Below are 22,582 nucleotides of genomic sequence, written 5' to 3' on the forward strand. Positions count from 1 at the left end.
TACAACCAAGCAATATGATTTCGAAACTACTTTATTCTATGTTTTTTAGGAAAAGACACCCACCAGAATCGTGTCTTTACACGGCTGAGTTGAGTAGAGCGTTGGTATTACGATTAGTTGAACGTAGTTACAGGGCGATAACTTCATGAAACAAAGAGGAGGCAAAAGAACATTACTCCATCATTACTACTGCATCGCATCTATAAACTGCAAGGATGTGATTCAGATTCAACAAGTCTTATCAAATTAACAAGGTTTTTAAAACATTCGATCCACCTTTTCGGCAACTAGTCGGTCATAGCACGATCCATAATCTTTACCGTTCTTCTGAAACTTTCCAGAAAAAAATATATATTGTCTTTCATAACCTTTCGTCAGTCGTCTAGAGTTATATTCGTTATTCTCAATTTTGATGAGCTCTTAATTTCTCATAACCTGTCTTTACGAAATCGTTGACATAATTTTGGAAGAAATCAGTTCATTTATCCATTCTAGGAAATAACAGTTATAAATACTTTGTTCTTTGACGAACGATCTCAAGTTAAAATCTCTAAATTAAAGCTACTTCACTCTCTAGTTCAACATAACGTGCGTTCATTAAGAAATGAACTTGCCTAAAATGTTCATCATCACAACTTTTCAATGGTTTCCTACCGAAGCATGATTTATTTCTTTTACTATGTCATGCGCCTTAAGGAAGAACACGTGACAAAATTCCTCACGAGAAATCCGTGACGCTTTGGCAACATTCACCTTTTCCGAGTTCGAAGAACCCTCACTTTTAGAGGAGGCTTGGTGCAAAACCCTTGTTGTGAAAAGGACTTTATCATATATGAGAACAACAAAATAGTTTGTAGATCAAAGACTTCGCACCTTGCCTCGTTGGTACACCGAAGAAATGAACTACCTTGGGAAATTGTACGCTGATTTTCCATAAACGCACCTTTTAAGAACTAACAGAATTCTTTTAGTCCCCATTGCAACCAAAAGTCTACAACACGTATAGTTGCCATAGAGATGGAAAATTACAATTTATGATAGGCGCACAAAGGTATGAATCACCATCGTCTGCTTTTTCTTAAAAGATTTACCGCAGGAAATATCTTCAACTTTGTTTATTAATTTAACTGCATCAGTTCTCTCCTCGTTAAGCAGCCTCTTGGCCAAGATGTGACAACTGCGGAAATAAACATAAAAATTATCTCAAAAATTCAGTGAACAACTCAACCATCTGTTTTATCAGTTGATTGTGTGATATGATCGTCTAGGGGAGAGTAGGCCTGGGAAGGATTGTTGTCGGTTGCCATTCAACAATATGAGCGGAAATCAATATCACAGCCAAGTGAAGACTTAAGTTTCAGTCGAAGTTTAATCACATAGTACAAGGTTGAAAAGAAAACAAATGAGCGGAAAACAGAGCATAATCATCGATGAAGACGAACCTGTTTAAGAAACTGAGAAGCGTTCATTACTTCACTAGCACCATACAACAGCTTTTTGGCACCGGAATGCCTCTGAAATGTAAGAAAAGTGCATTTAGCGAAGTTTTTACAGTAAGTGGCCTGACATACCCTCCTAATGGAAGACGGGGTCAGAGGAGGCTTATCGATTTACCGACTTTTTAAAGGAAGGGCTTATGGGAGGGGAGGGGAGGGGGAAAACTTGTTGAAAACTCATTTAGAACTAACATACGAGGTTATCGTCTCAGCTGTCATCATTTCAAAAGGAAACCAAAACAGTATTTCAAATAAACACAAGTGCCAACTATCCTGCAGGAATAAACCATTTGTATGAAATAATGCAAGAATATCAGGACACTCACTTTACTGTAATCCACCAGGTTCTGATATTCGATGTAATTTCCACCTCCTACGATGAACACGATCGCCTGTTGAACATGTAGAGAAATTTAAACGAGGACCAACAGGATGATTAATATTAGAAAATAATGTATGACTAACAACTTAATTACTCTTCCAAATGTAAATAAGGACCATGAGACAATTATTACCAAGAGCATTATTTAGAGTCAACAACTTAAAAATATTCGCGATCAATTACAAAAAAAACTGCGCAAATATTCTTCCACGTAATTCTTACCTCATTAAACGGTGTTTTATTTCGAGGAATGGAAAAACTGTAGAAAGAAAACAAACATTAACCCTTTTCACCCTTACTTCAGTTTGCATATTCTCCATACTGTTTTCTATACATTTCTTGTGGTGCTGACAAGGAGAATTTGTTTAACAATCATCAGCTTCTTTAGTTGGTGATCATCTCCTTCATTCTCGTGGCCTTAATGTGTGATTCAGGGGTGGTATTGTGAGAGAAAATAGATGACAGTCACTCTCAGGGGTAAAGGGTTAAAATTCTCTGGCCATAGGGGCCAAATGAACAGGTTCACACAGGGGTACAGGGGTCTCTCTCGCATGAAAGCTTTTATTCTTTTTCTTTCCCCTCATGAATGTCATAAATACAATGAACAGATTTACTTTTTTAATAATTATTACCTGTCTGTGACCCGTAACATTTTTGGATCAAAATATCTGTACTCGTCAGTTTCCTTGAAAAAAAGGGTTTGGACAAAAAAATTAACGATCAAGAAAGTTTTCTCCAATCTACCGAAAAGCAGTTCTAACTTTAAGAAGTAATTATGTGACCAATCAGATAAAAGCTACTGAGAAGTACTTATAATAATATCGTTTTGCAATAATCTGTTAAATGAATGTTAAGTTATTTTATTTATAAATTAAAATTCATCTTCTTCACGAAGCAAAAGGTAAGAATAAGATAAGGGAACGAAGCACATGATACCTGCAAAGAAAAGAATTACACAGCATAAAATTTGTCTAACAAGGTGCTCTGAAAATACATGAAAACAGTGCGGTGAACTAATAGTAAGACAAGCCCTCATTCTTACCGGATTTGACTTGTTATCCATTAGAGCGTCGACAATCCGTGTGACTGGTAAATTCTGTTGAGAAAAATTGAACAAATGGCTTATTATCCCTTTTTTAAAGTCACTGCTTATCATTCTCTGATACCCATTTAGAAAAAATTATATCCTAAAGATCCCTGTTTCCAAGAGACCGTTCAAGTCACTTATATACTTCTAAGCAGCGATCCGCTACTCACCTTGTTTCCGACCACAAGGTTCTTCACACCCTCCATAACGAATTGGGATCCGGTGTTCATGAACCGTGAAAACATTGCACTGAAAAAAAAAGACAACAAAGCTGTTTGTAGCTAAAAGATATAATGGCAAGGCCACAGCCATTAGAATGCTTTTCAATATAGTTTTGCATCTGATTAGTCGAGAAAGAAGCGCGAGCTTCTCGGCCTGTCAACCAACTTGATGAAGTAAAACCAATGCTATCGCGGATTACCTCTACATTAACTAAAAACTAACAAAAAAATTGATGTGCTTCTGAGAGGCAATCACAACCACAAAAGTAATCAAGGCAAGAACAGCAGAAAACGCTTGTACTGCTAAGATCGCCCAGGTGTAAAGTAATTAATGTAGTCCTTGAACTCTCACTGGACAGGGGTTGTTAGGAAATGGACTGCGTGACTGTCACGCTGTGAAATTGAACTTTGTTCCTTTTGTTCTAGTTACCTAGTGATAAGCTGTAATCACGTGGTGTAAGTTTAGGGTTTCAAAACCATGTGCGAGTTGACATGTGATCTAGCGATTGTAATTTTCCTCAGTGCTGGGACATTAAAAATATAGTGAAGTGATTCGAGTCTGTTGGTCGATTTAACGTGAATATTATCGGGAAAATCTCTTGTGTTAGAAGCAATCGGAAGATTCCTGACAGGGTGTAGCCCCGCCCTCCGCTTTGGCCCGGGTTCAACCCCTCCCCAGGGCGGGAAAGGGAGATTCAAGGGCAAAGCCAGGTCGAAAGCGTTCTGTGTCAGTGTAGGTGGATAATGAGAGGGCATCCTCTCAGTCTTACATTAACCTTCCACACCCTGAGATGAGTATGCATATTCTCCGTACCTTTCTCTATACATTTCCTTACGTGACGACATGGAGAATTTGTTTATCAATCGAGACCTTTAGTTGGTGATCATTTCCTTCATTACCGTGACCTTACTGAGTGATTCAGGGTTGCTAATGTAAGAAGAAAAGAGATGGTAGTAACTCTTACAGGTCAAAGGGTTAGTTTCTCACCTGTATGTGTTTTGTCCTCCTCCCCCTGACTGGAGAGGTCCAACTGTCATCTTGGAAAACGCTCTGAGAACAAAAACAAGGGAAATATCTTCATTTTGGAGTTTCTTTTCAGTTTATCTTACCTGGCTCAATGACAGGTTTTTCTTAAAAGAAGAATCATTTCAGTAAGGAAGACTCAACGTAATACGATGAACGATTTTCCCAAGACAATTGCTCTGTCTTATGGAGCATCAAGATTCCTTGATATTACGGATTCCTTGGTCATTCTTCGTCTCCTGGGGGGTGGGGTCGGAGGATTTTGGATGTTTCTCGACAAAATTTACGTTATCTTCCCATAAGGCTCTGTAATATTTTTAAAACCACCTCCCCTCCCCCCCCCCCCATTGGCAGTTGATTAGCACTCAATTTTTCATAGTCCACCCTTTCTACTCGTTTAGCGAAGACTGATTCCCCCACGCTCCCCCTGAAAACCGTGTAATCCCCAAAATCCCCTCACTCCCCCCCCCCCTCCCCGGGATAAATAATGAGTGGTCCTTAACTCACTCTTATTCAATAACACTTACTTCCACTTCTTGATGAATTCTAATGGAGCAAGGTCAGCGCCGGCGTCCAGTAAAGCAGACGAAAACTGATCTAGCTCCGCCTGAGAACGACAAACGGTAAGGCAAGGTTAAGCTGGTTGTTCAGGGTAATTTTGGAGCCTGATAGAGCTTTGAGAAATCAGAAAGTCAAAGAAATTGTTAATTGCTCAAAGTAAAAGTGAGACAACTGCCTAGAGCGCAAAAACGCGGGTAACCTAATCGTGATGGTTTCAGCTAAGTATCTGATTGGTTGGATGGTTGGTGCGAGTCTTCTTAGCCAATGACGAGCACGCTGTAATACCGAAGTAATATCGATCCAATTCCTGATTATCCGTCGAAGAACACTCAATGGCTACTCACCGGTGACATAGTTGGTCCAGAAACATAATAAATGATAAATAAGCGAAGTTTATCCTGAGGAGTTCCAGCTGAAGATGGAATGCAAAAAATATATATATGATACGAAAGGCAAATAATCGAAAAATAGGAATTCAATTGTATTCTACAAACTCTTACGATTATTTATATACACTACGTTTCCACATGTAAAATTCTCTTCACTAACCTTCGGGATCCTGAATGATTTCCAGGATTGATTTGTCCTGAAATAGAATAGTTATCAATTTTTAAAAGCACAGTAAAATAAATCTGAAAGACAACCTCGTTTGGCAATGAGCTTGTTTTGGACACGTTCTACTAAGGTTAAAAAACCTGTTTTTCTTATCTAACGTTTATTTTTGATGCAAAGCTTATGGGACGTTTATCTGACTTACCAAAGTAGCTTTACTCATTATCTTCTCTTCAGTCTCGAAGTAGATATCAAGCTTTCCGGACTGAAAAAAAAATTAACGATTTTTATAACTTGCTGAGGAAAACGGTCAATATTTACAAACAATTTAAAAAGTGAGAAGGTGAAATCAAGTGACGTAAATGATCACACTGTTGTTTGCCCCATGTGGAATTAGCCCTCACCTTAATGTGTTCCAAAAGAGCTGTGGCAATAGTTGTGTGCATGTCAATAATTCTCTTCTTCTCAAGCAATTCCGGAAGTGAACTGTGAAAGTGACAAGGACATTTGCAGACAGTGAGGTAAATGTTCTTTATATGAGCCCCTTTCAACACTGAAGAGGGAAGATTTACACTTGCGAAAAAAATATCGCAAATAACTTGCTTTTTTATCGAAATTGGAGATAAATGACTTTACCTCACAGCAGAGGTAAGTTTAGCCGTACTGTCAGCCATAAATTCACCCATTGCCTCCTCATTACTCTCATCTATTCCCTATTAAAGCAAGAGAAATTAACCACTTACAACAATTCACAAATAACTGATTGTCGTAGTCCTTTAAGCAGTCAGTTATTTACAACTTTTAACCCTTTAACTCCCATGAATGACCAAGACAGAATTTCTTCTTACAATATTAATACAATATCAACCAGACAAGTGATGAGAATAAAGAAAAATATCAATTTGGGGATAATTAGTTGAACCATTACTAAATTCTCTGAACTAACATCATAAGAATTGTATGGTTGACAGTAAGGAGAATTACCAATTTTATCCTTACTTACATGTAAGAGATACGGTGGCCTAACAATTAGTAGCAGCTTTAACTCTTTACACCCTAACATCAGTATGCATATTCTCCACACTGTTATCTATACTTTCCTAAGGTGCTGACAAGGAGAATTTGTTTAACAATCAGGAGCTCCCAACAGATGAGCAATTTGGCTCTATTGCTGACTTCACCTAACATTACCTTTCAAGTGCATGGAAGCATAAAAGTATCTCTTGATATAACGTTTACAAACTCTATGTCCTACCATGACATTTTTCAGTCTCTTCACTTCCTCTTCAGAAGTTCTGTATTCATCAAGTTCTTTCTGAATTGACTCTGCCACTGTCGGGAAAGGACTATAAAAACCACACACAAAAAGAGAATGAGGCATAAATTGTAGGTTATGGCATCAGACCTTTAAAATTTAAAGAACAAGAGCTAAGAGCTCACAAATCACGAAAATAAAAATCAACACATGATTTGAAGCATGGCCTGCTGGCCAACCAAACAAAAAACCTTAAGTGCGAACCACCTTAATTTTGATGATGGATGATTATGTTTGAAATTCTTTGGTGCTCATTTCACCACTAAAAATATTTCCCTGATTCAACAAAAGCATCTGAAAGAAGGAAAAAGGAAATCACAGAGGAAGCATCTACTGTCTATCTATTTTAAACCCCTTTCACCCTCAACATCTGAAAGTTAATTCTTCCTTCTAGCTGACACACATTTCCTTGTAAATTTAGTTGAGAGAAAACCTGAGAGATTCTAGAAACAGTCTGTTTACAGCAGATATTCCATCTGGCCAGTTTAGGTTTGTGTAGATATGCACAGCATCAAAAGTACGTTTTTTTTTTTCACAGACTGTTAGATTAAGATATACAACTTCAACCTGATAAGTTTCAGTATTCTCATAACCATTTTGCTCAATAACGTATGGATATTTAACCCTTTAAACCCTAACATCAGCATGCATATTCTCCATACTGTTTTCTGTACATTTCCTAAGGTGCTGACAGGAGAGTTTGGTTATTAATCAAAAAAATTTTTAGTAGGTGATCATTTCCTTTATTCTCATGATCTTACTATGTGATGCAGGGGTTATACTGTTGGGAGAAGTTAGATACTAGTCACTCTTAGGAGTTAAAAGGTTAGGGGAGAAGATAGGTGAAGTCACTTCCAGGAGTTAGAGAGTTAAACAAGTGATACACAGATGTCACATGTCTGAACACTCACCTTCCTTTGTGCAATCCCCAGAACTTATCTGTGGCACTGAGGTCATATGACTTAACTTTTGTTTGTTTGGGATGTCCGTGGTGAGGATCTGCAGATTCTGGGGTGTTTGACGCTGCTGACTCTTTGACGACAACTCTGTTCAGATGTAAATCCTGGAGAAATAATAAATTTAATAGGCTACTGATAACATCTTAGCTCACCAATTATTTATCATTACAAATGATGGCATTAACCCTTTACATCCTAACATCAGCATGCATATTCTCCATACTGCTCTCTATACATTACCTTAGGTGCTGACAAGGAGAATTTGTCTAATGATCAAGAGCTCCTCAAGTTTTTGATCACTTCCTTTATTCTCAAGACCTTAATGTGAGTTTTGGTGGTGATGTTGTTTGGAGAAATTAGATTCTAGTCACTTAGGGGTAAAACAGATGAGAGCACTGACAGTTCAAAGCAGAATAATATTGTGACTTACAAGGACATCATGCACAAGAGCTTGGTATGTCCACGTGTGATGTAAAGGGGTACACAGATCCATGTTACGGTCCAAAATTACGAGCACTGGTCGCTGAAAACTGATGTTGCAAAGATATGTTAGTCTTGAATCTATCTGTCTGGTCACTAAAGATTACTCTCATAAAAAAATAATAATAATTCATTTGATTGTGCTGTTTTAGAGAACAAGTCGCTCATTTAACTTATGTAATCCTTTCAAAAATTCAAACCAGATTGAGTTTGAGTGATTTGTTGCAAGGCATACAGCCAAAGGTGTCACAACTTTTAAAAACATACTTTTAATGCTGTGCATATCTACACAAACCTAAACTGGCCAGATGGAATATCTGCTGTAAACATACTGTTTCTAGAATCTCTCAGGTTTTCTCTCAACTTTTTATCCAGTCCCTATAAAAAATAATCACAACATTGTAAAATAAGTCCCACAAGTGGCTAAAGCATTTATTTTACTTTCAGAAAACATGGAGCAAGAGAAGGAGAGAGGGGGAGCTCACTTGAGGGAGGTGTTTAACCAATTACACCCTAACATCAGAACACACATTCTCCATAATGTTCCCTATACATTTCCTAAAGTGCTGACAAGGAGAATTTGTTTAACAATCAAGAGCTTCTCTGGTTACTGATCATGTCCTTTATTCTCATGACCTTCAAGTGTGATTCAAGGGTGATATTGTAAGGAGAAATTAGATGCTAGTCACTCTTAGGGGTTAAAGGGTGAATAGAGGAGGGGCACCTTTTTATTAAAAAATTTTCCCAATGTGATTGTTTTGGTAATCCACACTTTGCACATAAATAGCATAATCTACATTATGCTCAAACTCCTAGGGCCAGTTATTTACACAAGGTTTATTCCAAACCATGGTTCTACACAAGCATTGTGCTTCAGGATTTCACTTCAAGAGGGTTGATTTAATTAATTTATTAAATTTCCTTCCACTGTCAGCTTTCAGCCCTATTGACACTGTTCACAAAAATAAATGTTCAGATAAAAGGTGTGTGACGTGTTTTGTTAAACAATGACTCAACTTTGTTTAACCAATCAGACCCTTAAGTTTTCAAAGAAGCTTTCCAAATTTAATGAAAACTTTCCAAACTTAATGAAAAAATGGATGAGATCAGTATAAATTTGTGAGGCCAGACTAGAACGATTAAACAAGGCCACTACTTAAAATCCCAGTGCACGTCCCTGAAAAAAAGGGGAAGGAGAGGAGGCACTAAGTTGATGGAGGGATGCTTATTTTAAATTTTGGCCAGATGGAGGTGTGCCTTTTAGAGAGGAGTGAGTTCAAGAATTAACAAAAACTATTGTTTTGTTTGGGCTTGAAAATAAAAAAAAAAGGAAGCAAGCTCCTGATTACCTCTGCTACCATTTCTGCAGCATTCCCTTTTGGACATCTGATTATTGGAACAGTGCCTGTAGAAATAAAGAAACTGTATGGTCTTTTCTTGGATGAAGACAACAAAAACAAAAACTCCCATACCTTTCACATGGAAAAATTTTGACAAGCATATTACATAGATTACATAGTATTCTTACTTGAAACTCAACGGAGATCAGACAGTTCACAAGGCTAGAACACTTTCTTAAATTCACAAATATCAACTAACCTAAAGACACGAGTACACTGAAGAGACTGTCCACTAAAACATCTCTTAGCATCTCAATGTCAGTATCTTTGGCATCTGGTCTGTTGAGGGCTGGAAAATAAAGACATTTTTTTTATTTAACCATTTTTTATCCTAACATCAGTATGTATATTCTCCACACTCTTTTCTGTACATTTCCAGATGATGCTGACAAGGAGAATTTGTTGATCAAGTATTGGTGATCAATCCTTTGCTCTCATGACCTTAATGTTTGATATTGTAAGGAGAAATTAGGTGCCAGTCACTCTTAGGGGTCATCAAAGGGATACTAAAAATGTGATCAATATCTGTACATTCCAGGCACCTTTCTATAAACAAGATGTAAGTTGTTAGTCACCATGTCTGGCAGAATGACAACAAGAATTTGCTTACCATAATATGATATTGAATCTCTGTCTTGATTTCTCACTGTAAACATTTCATCTTCCAAAGAAATAAAATTTAAGTACTGATCAAACACCTATTGGAAAATAAAAAAGAATAATGCAAACAAGATTTCAGAATTCATGAGTACTTTAATATCTTTAATATTTTTATTTACTTTAATATTTAGGAGGCAAGCGTGGCCTAGTGGTTAGGGCGCTGCACTTGTAAGCCGGAGGTCCCGGGTTCAAGTCCGCCTGCCTGCCACTGGATGGATTTGTCTTCGGTGGCCCCGAATTCAACTCCTGCACGCTTTGTAAATAGCCAACTGGTCTGCCTCCTACCAGTTGGGGTTTTTAACAAGTTTCTGTTCATTTACGATATTTGTTTCCTTATTTACAGTGTCCCCAATTAGCACAGCAGTGCTAAAATACACTGACACTTAAATAAAGTTATTATTATTATTATTATTATTATTATCTACAGGTACTTATTCTCTCCATCAAGTAGTAACAGACAAACACCGATTTGGGGCTTGTTCATTTTCAATCTCACAAAAATCATTAATTTTCAAAACCCTTTTTATATTTTCCATGACCTTAAATTGATAGGTTGGCTTAAGAGGATGTTATCTTAGTCATTTCCGGTCAATCTTCTCAGCCTGTTTTTCCCTGATGGACACACCTTCAAGAATCCTGACATATGTAATAAAAGGCAGGTTTGCCAACTTCTGCCAACTTTAAACCTGCATTTGTCTCACTATAAAAAATAACAATACTATGCATTTCTAGAACCTAGGAATCAATTTCAATAAATTGCAGTTTGATGTACCTTAGTGATTTGAGTGACACTATTTGACTGTAGAGCTGCTGTAGCAAGATCCTCTAAACGATGTCTTGATATCGCAGAAATAAAATTCAAGTAATATGACTCATAAAGTTGATTTCTGCAATCCTGAAAAAATAACAAAAACAGGTAAAAAAAGAGCTTTTAATAAATGGATACTACCATAATGGTGATCAGGAGTAGAAAGGATAAACCACATTCACATAGATTGCATTGGAGAATTATCTGGAAAATATGCTTTAAGAAACTCCTCCTCATACTAACTTATCAAAAAAAAAGGAAAATTTAACATTGCTTTAACAAATCACCAACAGCCTTATCACATATTCACCTTCAGTTATGAGAGAAATTATACAAAAAACTGTGGAAAGACATACTTTATTCAAATAATAAATTAAAATGTTTCCAACCTGGCATATTCTCTTAACATTTTCCTCACTAGGGAGAACAAAATAAATAGCAGGAACTTCTGGGATAGCGTCTCTGTCAGAATGTAGAAGACTGTAAAGAGAAATAAAGTACATGCATCATCAAACTGGGCAGAGGGCCTGGTTGTTCCAAGTCCAATTAACTCTAACCCAGAGTTGAATTTTAATCTGGGTTTCTTTAATCCTTTGTTCAAAAGCCTTTTTGGTATAATTTCCTCCATTCCTCTTAGGGCATCCAATCATCAAATTGTGGTCAAAAGGATTAGAACTAAATTTTCCTTTAAAACTTTCAAATCTGAAATCAGATTTCACACTAACCCTGGGTTATCTTAACCCAGCTTTGAACAACCTGGCCCTAGACAACATTATTGGGAACTGATCAGAAATTACTGCTTTAACTCCCAGAGGGGATTAACATGAAACTTCTCCCTGTAATTTCCATACATTATCCAGCAAACAGGAAATGGGAATACTCAAACTTATCAGGTAGAAGTTGCAATCCTGATTTCACCACAAATCCTCATTACTAATTTACATGAAAATATGTAGCAGCTAGAAGGGAGAATTAACAATCGAATTTTGGGAATTAAAGGGAAAAAAAGAAAATTTAGTCAATAACACAGCACCCACCATGCTGCATAAAAAATAAAAGTTTAATCTAAACACTACATTTTGGATCTTACATATGGCTCTAAAAGCAACTCAGTTAATATTAATTATTAAATCACACAAAGGGAAAGACTTGATGTTTCATTAAGTAGACAATGCTTTTTGAAAAGTAGAGGCTGTGGATTTTTAGTCTTATATCCAACCTATACTGTCTCAATTCTCAACCACATCTTGATTAAAAAATGGAAAGAACTTGGTAACCATTTATAGTTAGAGGCCAAGATCACCAGCTCCTACCCATCAAAGTGGTCAAAGTGGCTTGAATTGTTGTGTATAATAACTAATTAGGCACATCTGAAGCAAAAATTTAATTTGCGACTTGCTCCTGAACAGGATATCAGTCTACAAAGTAACAAAATTATTGGATTTCAACTTACAGATGCAATGTTATACCCATTTCACGTAACTCTTTTACATTTAAAAGAGGAGATATTATGTCCTGACCATATCTGTCATATACAAGGACCTGTATAAAAAATAAATTATATATATTATATATCATTCACAACTGCTTCTATCTCTCAGTCAAGTCCAAAATAACTCTATGATTACTTTTGACCAAGAATATGTTGGTGTTCAGTAGCAACTAGAGTTTGCATGTCTATTTTTTATCAAGCAACTGCAAAATAATTTGATGTTGCTTTTCTTTCTACTGTACAGTATTACTTTTGTGATGATTTTAGATATATGAAAATTCACATATTTGCACTGCGGTGGAGAGATGATATTAACAGATCCTCGCAGCTAAGAACACTACTGAAACTAGTAGTTGTAAATAGGACCTGAAAAAAATGTTAGCTCAATTGGTAGAGTGCTGCATCGGTATCGCAGAGGTCATGGGTTCAAATCCCGTACGGGCCTGAATTTTTTTCAGGTCCTATTTACAACTACTAGTTTCAGTAGTGTTCTTAGCTGCGAGGATCTGTTAATATCATCTCTCCACCGCAGTGCAAATATGTGAATTTTCATATATCTAAAATCGTCATTCACTTGGATGTTTATTTGTACCCAATTCATTGACCAGCTCCCAGTTGGCTTGTTAGCTCAATTGGTAGAGCGCTGCACCGGTATCGCAGACGTCATGGGTTCAAATCCCGTACGGGCCTGAATTTTTTTCAGGTCCTATTTACAACTACTAGTTTCAGTAGTGTTCTTAGCTGCGAGGATCTGTTAATATCATACTTTTGTGATGGTCTAATCCCATTAAATTAAGTCTGCATTTTTGTGTGAGGTTAAGTAAGAATTATTTTATACCAGTAGATACCTATTTTTCACCAATAAGAGCATTTCATAGCTAGTTGATTTCAGCTAAGTATTGCATGAACACCATGTTTTGCTTTTATGTTTAACTGCTCAACCAAGTTACACCACAAATTGTGAGTTTGTTTCTGTTCCATTTAGTCCTTTCTTGTTGTTCTTGTTTTTATTAAATTTTGTACTTAAATATTTGTAATAATTATTACTTTTCAGTCAAATTGCATCTTCTACACATCTTTACAACTAAATACATGTCTATCTGGCAAATAGATTAAATTTGCATTCATTTTGTGACTTAAACGTTATTATTTATTTACAGTTGGCTTTCCTTTCCTTACATGGGATGGTTTCCAATAAACCCCTTCTCTAATAAGTCCCTCTTCTCTGTCTACCCCTAACCTCCCCCTCCTTCCCTCCTTCTTAATACAAAAAAAAACTTTGCCCATTTCTTGTTCTTTTTTAAGGGCTGGGAAACCCTTCAGAACAAAATTATCAGAAAGAGAGTTTGTACAAGTTTCCATTTTGAATATTGCCCCTCTACTCTATGGAGCCGCCCTTTATGAAGCCCTCCTCTCCAAATAGCCTCCCATCCCATCCCTCTCCTCCCTCCTCAATCCCCCCCCTTTTATACCCACCGAAAGGAAAATGAACTTTGTAGTCATTGTCATTCCATGGGCTGGATTGTACTTAAGTACAAAATTAACTGAAAATGATTCTGAGTACTCCACCACCCCCCCCCCCCTCTCACCCTATAAAATTCCCTTATAATAAGCCTCCCTCTCCCGACGGGAAGCCACGGAAAGCAATAAGTTCCTTGCGGGCTTACTAGAGCGCTCATGGTATTGCCTCAATTAATACGTCTAGTTAATACCTTCCAGACGGGTTCGACAGCGGTTGATTTCGTTATCGGCTGATTTAGATTAAGCATCCGCTTCAAGGATTCTGAAATTAAACGCACAGGTATAATTTGGGATTTGTTTTTCATGGATAATAACTTGACAGTGAAGAGGAAGGAATGTCTTTCTGTTGCAAAGACAGAAAGAGAGTCGTTTATAGAAGATTTTTCAATGGAAAAATGACTATTTTCAAGTTTAAACATAAACACTGGGATCCTAAATATTGTAGCTGGTTATCTATATATTCAACTTGTAGATCTGTTCACGACAACAATAACCAAATGCCCTAGTAATACCTATCTGTCTCGCTCGTATGCCGGCCGCCATTTTGGATTTTCTGAGTGGAACGCATGCGCAGCATGGATGCCTACGTGTCCCCTCTACCCAGTCTATTCAAAGCATGGCTTCAAGAATTCCTTTTCGAAGTGATCGCACGCAGCGAAACACGTAGTCATTTAAAAAAACAGAAATAGAACTTATGAGCATTTTGTTCTAAGTCTGTCTTGGTCATACTGCTAGCCATTTCTGGCGCGCTTTGGAAGGATTGACCCTGTCACATGACCGTGTCTGTGGCAAAGAGAGCTTCTTGATAAAGAGTAATCAAATAAGTAGTGTTAAGTGACTAGTATTTAATTTCTCCTTACAATGTTACCTTTGAATCTAACTTTAAGGTCACGAGAATAAAGGAAATGATCACAAACTAAAGAAGCTCTTGATTGTTAATCAAACTCTCCTGGTCATCACCTCGGGAAATGTATAGAGAACAGTATGGAGAATATGCTTACTGATGTTAGGTTGTTTGGGGTTCAACAATAGGGACAGTTATACAGACCTTCGACAGCGTTTCGGGTTATATAACGCACAATAATTCTCTTTAAGTCCTCGAGTGTTAAGAGAAGGGTATTATGAACAAGAAATGAGTCCAGTATTTTTAAGTGCTAGGATAGAGCCTCAATTATTTTATGAAAGAAAACTGAAATCCTTGGCTGAACTTAAACTGCGAAAAACGACTTTTGCTGCCGTCATAATTAACAGTCTATAAAAGGTACTAAACCAAACTAAAATCTAAAATGTGTGATGATTCGCAGAATATCCAAGTTTTGGTTTCTTGATTCGGATTTGTAAGATGTCCTCTTGTTAATTCCTGCAAGGGTAGAAATCAACCGACAACGAAAAAGTATATTTACAATGATTAGATTTAAAGTCATTGCTGTGCCTCCGAATATCTTTTTTTCGTTGGAAATTATGCGGAAGTCAGGAAAGAAGACAGAATTTAGAATCAACAGGATGGTGCCTGAAAAGTACGAAGAAATTAATACTTTATGGCAGATTCCTTTTGAAAACTCCTTCTCTTAAGTTTAGGATTCATACACCGATTTTTTTTTTTTTTTTTTTTCAAGTAAATTGAAGCACCAGAATATTTCAGCGACAATAGCATCAAAACATGAAGAGGCTTAAGACGAGAAAATAGCAGTAAGGACTTTTTTTCCTTCTAGTTGTTTCGTTCTGAATTATTTTTCGAAAGCGAGTAAAGGCAAATCCATCCAAAGTTCAGATGTTGATTGAACTTCACTCCGCAAAACTTGATTTAATTAAATTGCTCGGAAAACAGGAGAAGGATCACCCTCGGTGCACGCATGCGCAAGAAACCGCGCAAAGCAAGCAACCAAGCCGTCACAAGGGATGTGTAAGTTTTAAACGTGAAAATGGCCGCTGGAAGAAGCGCTGCAGGCCAGGAAATCAAACAACACTTTGCCACAAAGGAAGGCTGCTATAGACTGCTGGATTTGTCTGTTTATTCGCGACCCACGAAGATCCCTTATTCAGCTCAACAATGTCACCCAGTGCGAGTATCATTCGTTACGGTGAAGGACCAGGGTGGTTGTAATGAGCGAATCGCGTTCAATGTTGGAAGAGAATTGTACTTTTACATCTACAAAGGAGTGAGAAAGGTGAGAGGAATGCTTGAGTATTGTGAAGAATGCACATCAAATTAAGATACTGTTTGAAGTCTTAAGTGAACGCATTTCAATGCGGTATAATTTCCGTTTTCTTGCACGCACTGGCAGGTTTCGTTTTGTTGTTGTTTCAATGTTGTTGCGGTGATCTTAGCTAATGCGCCTGAAAATTTTTAGAGAAATATCCCCCGTTATTCACGCGGCTGAAATCCCTCTTTACGTTACGGTCCCTTCACAAGGCTTGTTGTTGAGTATTGTCTGGGCAATGAATTTGGTCGCTGCGTCTTGTTCTTGGAACACTAGTAAATGTGATAATGTGATTGCTTAGCTTAAATGTTAAGAAAAGAAAAATACTTTAGCTTATGTTGATATCCCTTCTATGGTCTCTGCCTTTCATTGCAAGATTTAAGTATTACCTAGAGGTTCATGTCTAAAATTACTCTAGAAAATTCTGATTCCTCCTTATTGAACATTCATCATAGATGACTCGAGCTCGAGTATATTCGGTATATTGATGTGATCAAATCTTCGAGAAGAATATTCTCAGACATCAATATATTCTAATTTCTGGGAAAATCTTCCGCGAAAGCTTGTTAAGCTTCGATTGTTTTTATTTTCTTTGTAAATTTCAGTTTTGATTAAAATTATGAAATACATTTACCAAACGCCGTTAGCGTGTGTTTAAATTTTAGGAAAAATACGTTGTCTAAATATGAATACCCCCGGGTATAATTTATTTGGCGTCTGATTCATTTGAACAGTAAAGATAAGGTGTATATCATTAAATAATTGCGGTGCCTGATAATAAAAATTTTTATCCATAACACCAGTCACAAACAGACGTTTGATTTAATGGGTTTAATTTAGGTTTGTTTTGAAGAGGTGAAAACTTTCCTTTACGCCTTTTAGTACCACTTTCCAATTTTTCTTTAATGTATCTATGGGCAAAGCCCACCGTCTTCTCAAATTTTGACAATCGCTTTGAGGATTTATTGTCCAAGTGTCATGCCTTTCAAAGTCTTGATATCAATGGATTTATTTTTAGCTTGGGTCAATCAAATACCTGGCAGATGTTTGTCTTCTTAAAATTTAAATATAGTCTAAACATACTCTTAAGCTATCATGCAAGACACATTTAGCTGTGGTTGGTCCGGTGAATCATGTGTAATTTTTTTATTTTTGAACAACCATGCACTCGCTTATTTAACATCCAAAGGGTTGCTTTGATAAATAGGAGAGTGATTCGTGACAAAATTCAAATGCGTACTGTCTCATTATTGAAATGAAATTTCTTGGTAATTTAAGCCAAAAACACTTCTGTGTTGCTTAAAAGAAATTTGAAACCTTATGTGAAAACAAGATTGTTGTATCCAAGTACACTAATGCACTGCTGCAAAACAATTTCAGGACAAGTTGTTTTGTAAGGTGACTGATTTAGTTATCTGTTGTTGACTCATCTACAAACAGCATAACGTTTGCTCTAAAGAAAGAGGTTTGCTTTCAACCTTTTGTATGCTGTTGGATGGAAACATGTAACCATTAAAGTGGTTTTTAAGTGAAGCAGAGTTAGCTTTGAAAGTTGCTGAAAATGATGCAGACATAGAGATGCATCAAGGATCTTGATTAGCAGTCAATGTGTTGCCAATGACATTTTTTTCAAACTCTTAAACAATGGTTCATTATCTCACTCACAAATGATCATATCAAGCTCTTCTCAGTATTTTTCTCATATTGTCAAACCTGTATTTAGCAGTACTACATTAAGCAGTCACCCTGTCTTAAGGGGTTACCCTGTATTAACCCTTCCACTCTCAGATCACATTAGTAATTCTCGTAACTGTTTGACACACAAACTTTATAATCTTAGTTCAGAGAATTTAGTATGGGATCAACTAAGTATCTCCACATTGATATTTTCCTTTTTTCTCATCACTTGTTTGGTTGATACTGTATTGATATTGTAAGAAGAAATTCTGTCTTGATCACTAATGGGAGTTAAAGGATTAAGCAGTCACTTGTCAAAGTCCTGACATTTTCCCCCAAAGTACTGTACCATTAATTTTCACTTCTGTTGAGCAGTTGTTGCCATCCCTAACTGAGTTCTAATGGTTTGTTTGTATTGTCTTCTGCCAGTATTGAGTGGTCACTTAAATAGGGACCTCTCAAATAAAGTTAACCCTCTAACTCTCAAGATGTAGCTGCTACACATTTCCTTGTAAATTAGTTATGAGAACTTGGTGCTAGATCAAGATAGAAGCTTCTACCTGATAAGCTTGAATATTCCCGTTACCTGTTTGCTGAAGAATGTATGGATATTGTTGGGAGAAGTTTTACGTTAATCACTTCTGGGAGTTAAAGGGTTAATCTGGCTTTTTTCTCCCTTTCTCTCTCCCTGTAGGCTGCAGATCTTACAAAGCCTCTGGATAAACGACTCTACAAAGGAACAATCCCAACTTGTCATGATTTCAATTTGTTGACGCGGTCAGCTGAAAGCTTAGAGTTGTTGATTGGGTTTTCTGCTGGACAAGTACAGCTCCTTGATCCAGTTAAACATGAAGTCAATAAACTTTTTAATGAAGAGGTTAGTATTATTGGCAATCATATCTTTAAGGTAAAATGCTAAGGATCAACGGAATCATCTGAAAACACTTACTTGAATTGCTACTCTCAATTTCAACAAGTTAGGCACATAACGCAGAGTATTGTTTCACCTAAAGTTCAGACTCAAATCCATTTTTGGGGGTTACCCCCCCTCCCCTCAACCTCTTCTGCAGTATTTTGTAAAGTTCAGGTGACAGGTTTACTGGTTTTTATTTATATCCCTGGTGTGGCAGATACAGTGGTCTAGCGTTAAGCACACTGGACCCCAGGTCAAAGGTACAGGCTTAAGATTGGGCCAGGTCATTGAGGTTTTCATTAATGGCTGAACACTTAACCCTTACAGTGGGTGTCTCCAGCTAGATGTACTTGCAAATTGTCAGGAAAGTCTGAATAAATGTGAAGTGAAGGGAAGGGGAGTAAACCTGCATTGAACTACACCCCTACCTTCAGGAGAAACAATGCTCTTTCTAGCTTAATGCCACAAAAACTGGGATAAACACCTGCTCCTTAGGCCACTTAGGTCAAGTACAACTTCACCTATTTGTATTCCTTTGATTGGAGAGAGGCATTGCCATAATAAAGTACCTAAATATGCAACTTAACACAAGGACTGCAGGCAAGGCTTGGATCCAGTGCCTGTTTGCCAACCATTTAACAGCTTTCCTTTCAAATTTCTTCAGTTCTAAGTTAATTTTTAGTTAGTACATGTGGAAAGTCACTGATTTAAGACACCCCGAAATATTCTTAATCATACGAATCCTCTACATTAGGAAATATGAGGTGACAGGAATTTGCTTCAAATTTTGTGACTTATTATTTCAGAGATTGGTGGATAAAACAAAGGTTATGTGCCTGAAATGGATTCCTGGATCAGAAAACTTGTTTCTAGTGGCTCATGAAAGTGGCAGCATGTTTGTATACAATAAAGAACACCCACATGGGATAGGACCACCTCAGTATGCTCTTATGAAACAAGGACCTGGTTATTCAATTCATAGTGGAAAATCCAAAACTCCTCGGAACCCAGTTTGTAAATGGACTATCGGAGAGGGCTCGATAAATGAGTTTGCTTTTTCTCCAGACTGTAAGCACATTGCTACGGCAAATCAAGATGGATTTCTTCGCATATTTGACTTTGATTCACAGACTTTGTGTGGTGTAATGAAGAGTTACTTTGGAGGGATAATTTGTGTTTGTTGGAGTCCAGATGGTAAGTATATCGTCACAGGTGGTGAGGATGATCTTGTGACTGTTTGGTCTTTTCTGGAGAGGAGAGTCATAGCCCGAGGTGTGGGACACCAATCTTGGGTTCAAGTAGTTGCTTTTGATCCTTATACAACGAGTGTCAGTCCAGAAGGAGGTGTTGATGACAGTGATGAGGAGGAAATGGAGCAAAATGGGATTGTTCCATCATCTGGTTCTTCTTCTGTAACTGAGGATAAAAATGTGACTTCTTATAGATTTGGTTCTGTTGGACAGGACACAAATTTTATGTTGTGGGACCTAGGAGATGACGTCCTAAAACCTCAGAGACCTCGTGGAAGGAGCATGCGCACTGCCACACTTTCAAACTCATATGCTACTTCAGCACCTTTTGTGTCTAATGGACCTGTTGTTCATGAGGTGAATCACTCTGGCAGCGGTAATGCTGTTGCACCAATGTCTTTTGATGCACCCAAGAGTTTGACACAAGTACATTCATTAAGTAAGTCTGTGGAACACCTCGTCAATATCGGAAGCGTTACTCCTGGCACTGTTTTGTGTCCACGGATGGATGAAATATCCATTTTAGAACCTTTGGTTGCAAAGAAAGTGGCAAATGAAAGATTATCAGCATTGTCTTTTAGAGAAGATTGTATTGTCATGGCTTGCCATGAAGGATTTATCAGGACTTGGGCGCGACCAGGTAAAGTGGTAAGTGTGAAATGTGTGCCTGCCATATCTCTCACATGTACGCAAAACTGATAAACTCGTAATTTGTCATCATTACAACATTGCACAATCAAATGTGTGTTTTCCACATGTCCATTTAACTTAACTCTTTAACTCCTGTGAGTGACCAAGACAGAATTTCTCCTTACTATATCTATACAGTATCATGCGGACAAGTGATGAGAAAGAAGAAAAACATTGATTATGGGATTACTTATTGATCCAATACCAAATTCTCCAAACTAACATAACAAGAATCGTTTGGTAGACAGTAAGGAGAATTACTGATGAGATCTTGGGAGTTAGAGGGTTAAATTAGCCATGTGTTTCACAGTGTTAATTAAAACTATGTGTCTTGTTGTTGCAATTGTGCTATTAAAAAAAAAAAAAAAAAAAAGAACTTCCAGCTGCATTACATCCAAGCTCTTCAATGATTTTGGTGTGATCAGGGGCAAATTTAGCTGCCAGTATATTTTCTAGTTACCATGGGGGAAAAATGGTCACAGCTTGGAGCAGTGCTGCCTGGGGGTTTATGTATTGACCACTACTGTTTCTCTGTCCCTGAGGAATGCAAATCAGTATCAACAGCTTCCAGGTACAGAGTAAACTGTGCTGGTGCAATGCAACATCTCAAAAGGAATCATTTGAACAAATAAAAAGTGTCATTTTGTGCATGCTTTCTTTTTTCTCAGGGTGTGCAGCCTACAGGAACAGTAGTGTGAGCAGTGCAAGTGGCGAAGATACAGAAGGGAACAATGACACAGACGAATTACCACACTCAGCATGTTGAGCATCATAATGGACAATTTTCATCATATCACCTGCTCTTATTCTGGGATTTCCTATGCTATTATCCATTCTTTTCATTTGTAAAAAGAAATAATCAAGACCCAGTTGTTCAAAGGGCAGATAACACTAAATGGATAAAACACCATCAAGCAGAAAATAGTTAACAAAACCTGCTGCATTATCCTTGGTATAAAGATTTATCCAGTGATATTGCGCAATTCATCCTTCGAACAATCAGGGGCTGGTGAACAAGAAACCATGTTGATTTAGCAACTACACAGTAAATAGTTGTTCTCAAGTGAGCAATATTTCAAAAATTGGAGTAATTTGTTGTGGTGTTTTTGGTACAAGGAGTTTAATCACACTGTTATTTACTACCTGAGCCACTGGTGCTCGCAAAATGTGAATTTATTTGAAACTCATGTGATGTGTAACATCAATTGCATATTTCCATGTAATTACTGGCAGATAATTAAAATGAGTCTTTGGTCACACAGTAAATAGTGGTTGGAAAGTTCAAAGTGTTGTCAGAATTGAGCTAGAAATGAGAGTTGACTTCAGAAGGTAATTTTTTTTTTTTTATCAACTCAGTTGATATTGTAAGTTTCCGACCATCAGGCTCCTACCACTGTAAAGAATTTCCAAAGCTGCAATTTTGAGCGTTAGCTTCTAGTGAGAGTGGTCCGCAAAAGCCTGATCACAGGCTCACTTTGATGTTTCTGAGTTAACACAGTCAGGTTTAAATCCCACTCATACCCACTCTGCTCCCCACAAATAGTCCTGTACCATCATTGCATTTCGTATTATTTTCTTCTCATCATGATCCTCTACACTACATTTTTGCCTTCATTCTATTGTCATCATGGTGTTAAAAAGTCAAATGACTCTCCATACTGGTTCAAATTTGATAGAGTATTGAGTTTTCACACCTAAAAGATTTTTCATTTGTGAATTTCTTGTTGAAAAGACTTCATTTTAGCTAAGAAAAGGAAAGGGTTTTACCGCCCACTTTTGAGAATTTAATTTCAAGTCATGTTTTAATCCAATTAAGATTGAAAATGGTAGAGGAGTGAAAATTTTTACAGCTAGCACAGAACTGCTTGTCCCCATCTCTTACATGATCTTAGT

At 37.2% G+C, this 22,582-nt stretch overlaps 2 protein-coding genes across 3 annotated transcripts; one reads left to right on the forward strand and one right to left on the reverse strand.

The window, feature by feature from the left end:
• Positions 1–13: 13 nt before the first annotated feature.
• LOC131793537 (sec1 family domain-containing protein 1-like) lies at positions 14–14,540 on the reverse strand. The gene is made up of 26 exons (XM_059110980.2): positions 14,471–14,540; positions 14,150–14,220; positions 12,399–12,487; positions 11,335–11,425; positions 10,910–11,032; positions 10,088–10,175; positions 9,677–9,766; positions 9,427–9,482; positions 8,373–8,455; positions 8,028–8,127; positions 7,550–7,701; positions 6,579–6,669; positions 5,960–6,036; positions 5,728–5,809; positions 5,529–5,588; positions 5,321–5,357; positions 5,116–5,183; positions 4,738–4,817; positions 4,175–4,237; positions 3,136–3,214; positions 2,921–2,974; positions 2,511–2,563; positions 2,101–2,137; positions 1,823–1,888; positions 1,443–1,514; positions 14–1,177 (listed from the first exon to the last, which is right to left on the reverse strand). Exons 1-26 carry the CDS (start codon positions 14,499–14,501, stop codon positions 1,148–1,150), a joined length of 1,923 nt encoding a protein of 640 aa, XP_058966963.2. The 5' UTR covers positions 14,502–14,540; the 3' UTR covers positions 14–1,147.
• A 1,295-nt stretch (positions 14,541–15,835) lies between these two features.
• On the forward strand, positions 15,836–21,965 carry LOC131794953 (WD repeat-containing protein 20). 2 transcript variants are annotated; one of them, XM_059112612.2, is made up of 4 exons: positions 15,836–16,126; positions 18,531–18,713; positions 19,556–20,647; positions 21,358–21,965. In XM_059112612.2, exons 1-4 carry the CDS (start codon positions 15,881–15,883, stop codon positions 21,385–21,387), a joined length of 1,551 nt encoding a protein of 516 aa, XP_058968595.2. In that variant the 5' UTR covers positions 15,836–15,880; the 3' UTR covers positions 21,388–21,965. The 2 variants fall into 2 exon arrangements, with proteins under 2 accessions (XP_058968595.2, XP_058968526.2); XM_059112543.2 differs by having other exon boundaries at positions 19,556–20,639.
• The last annotated feature ends 617 nt before the right edge of the window (positions 21,966–22,582 follow it).

The sequence above is a fragment of the Pocillopora verrucosa genome, chromosome 7 (genome assembly GCF_036669915.1).
Source record: "Pocillopora verrucosa isolate sample1 chromosome 7, ASM3666991v2, whole genome shotgun sequence".
NCBI lineage: Eukaryota > Metazoa > Cnidaria > Anthozoa > Scleractinia > Pocilloporidae > Pocillopora > Pocillopora verrucosa.

Coding starts and splice junctions, on each gene's coding strand:
- LOC131793537 (XM_059110980.2), bottom strand. CDS start 14,501: ATGGCGGCCGGCATACGAGCGAGACAGATAG. Junction 5,589..5,727: donor CTCTTTTGGAACACATTAAG/GTGAGGGCTAAT, acceptor TTTTTTTTTCAG/TCCGGAAAGCTTGATATCTA. Junction 1,889..2,100: donor ATAAAACACCGTTTAATGAG/GTAAGAATTACG, acceptor CATGTTCAACAG/GCGATCGTGTTCATCGTAGG.
- LOC131794953 (XM_059112543.2), top strand. CDS start 15,881: ATGGCCGCTGGAAGAAGCGCTGCAGGCCAGGAAATCAAACAACACTTT. Junction 16,127..18,530: donor TCTACAAAGGAGTGAGAAAG/GTGAGAGGAATG, acceptor CTCTCCCTGTAG/GCTGCAGATCTTACAAAGCC. Junction 20,640..21,357: donor CAGGACTTGGGCGCGACCAG/GTAAAGTGGTAA, acceptor CTTTTTTCTCAG/GGTGTGCAGCCTACAGGAAC.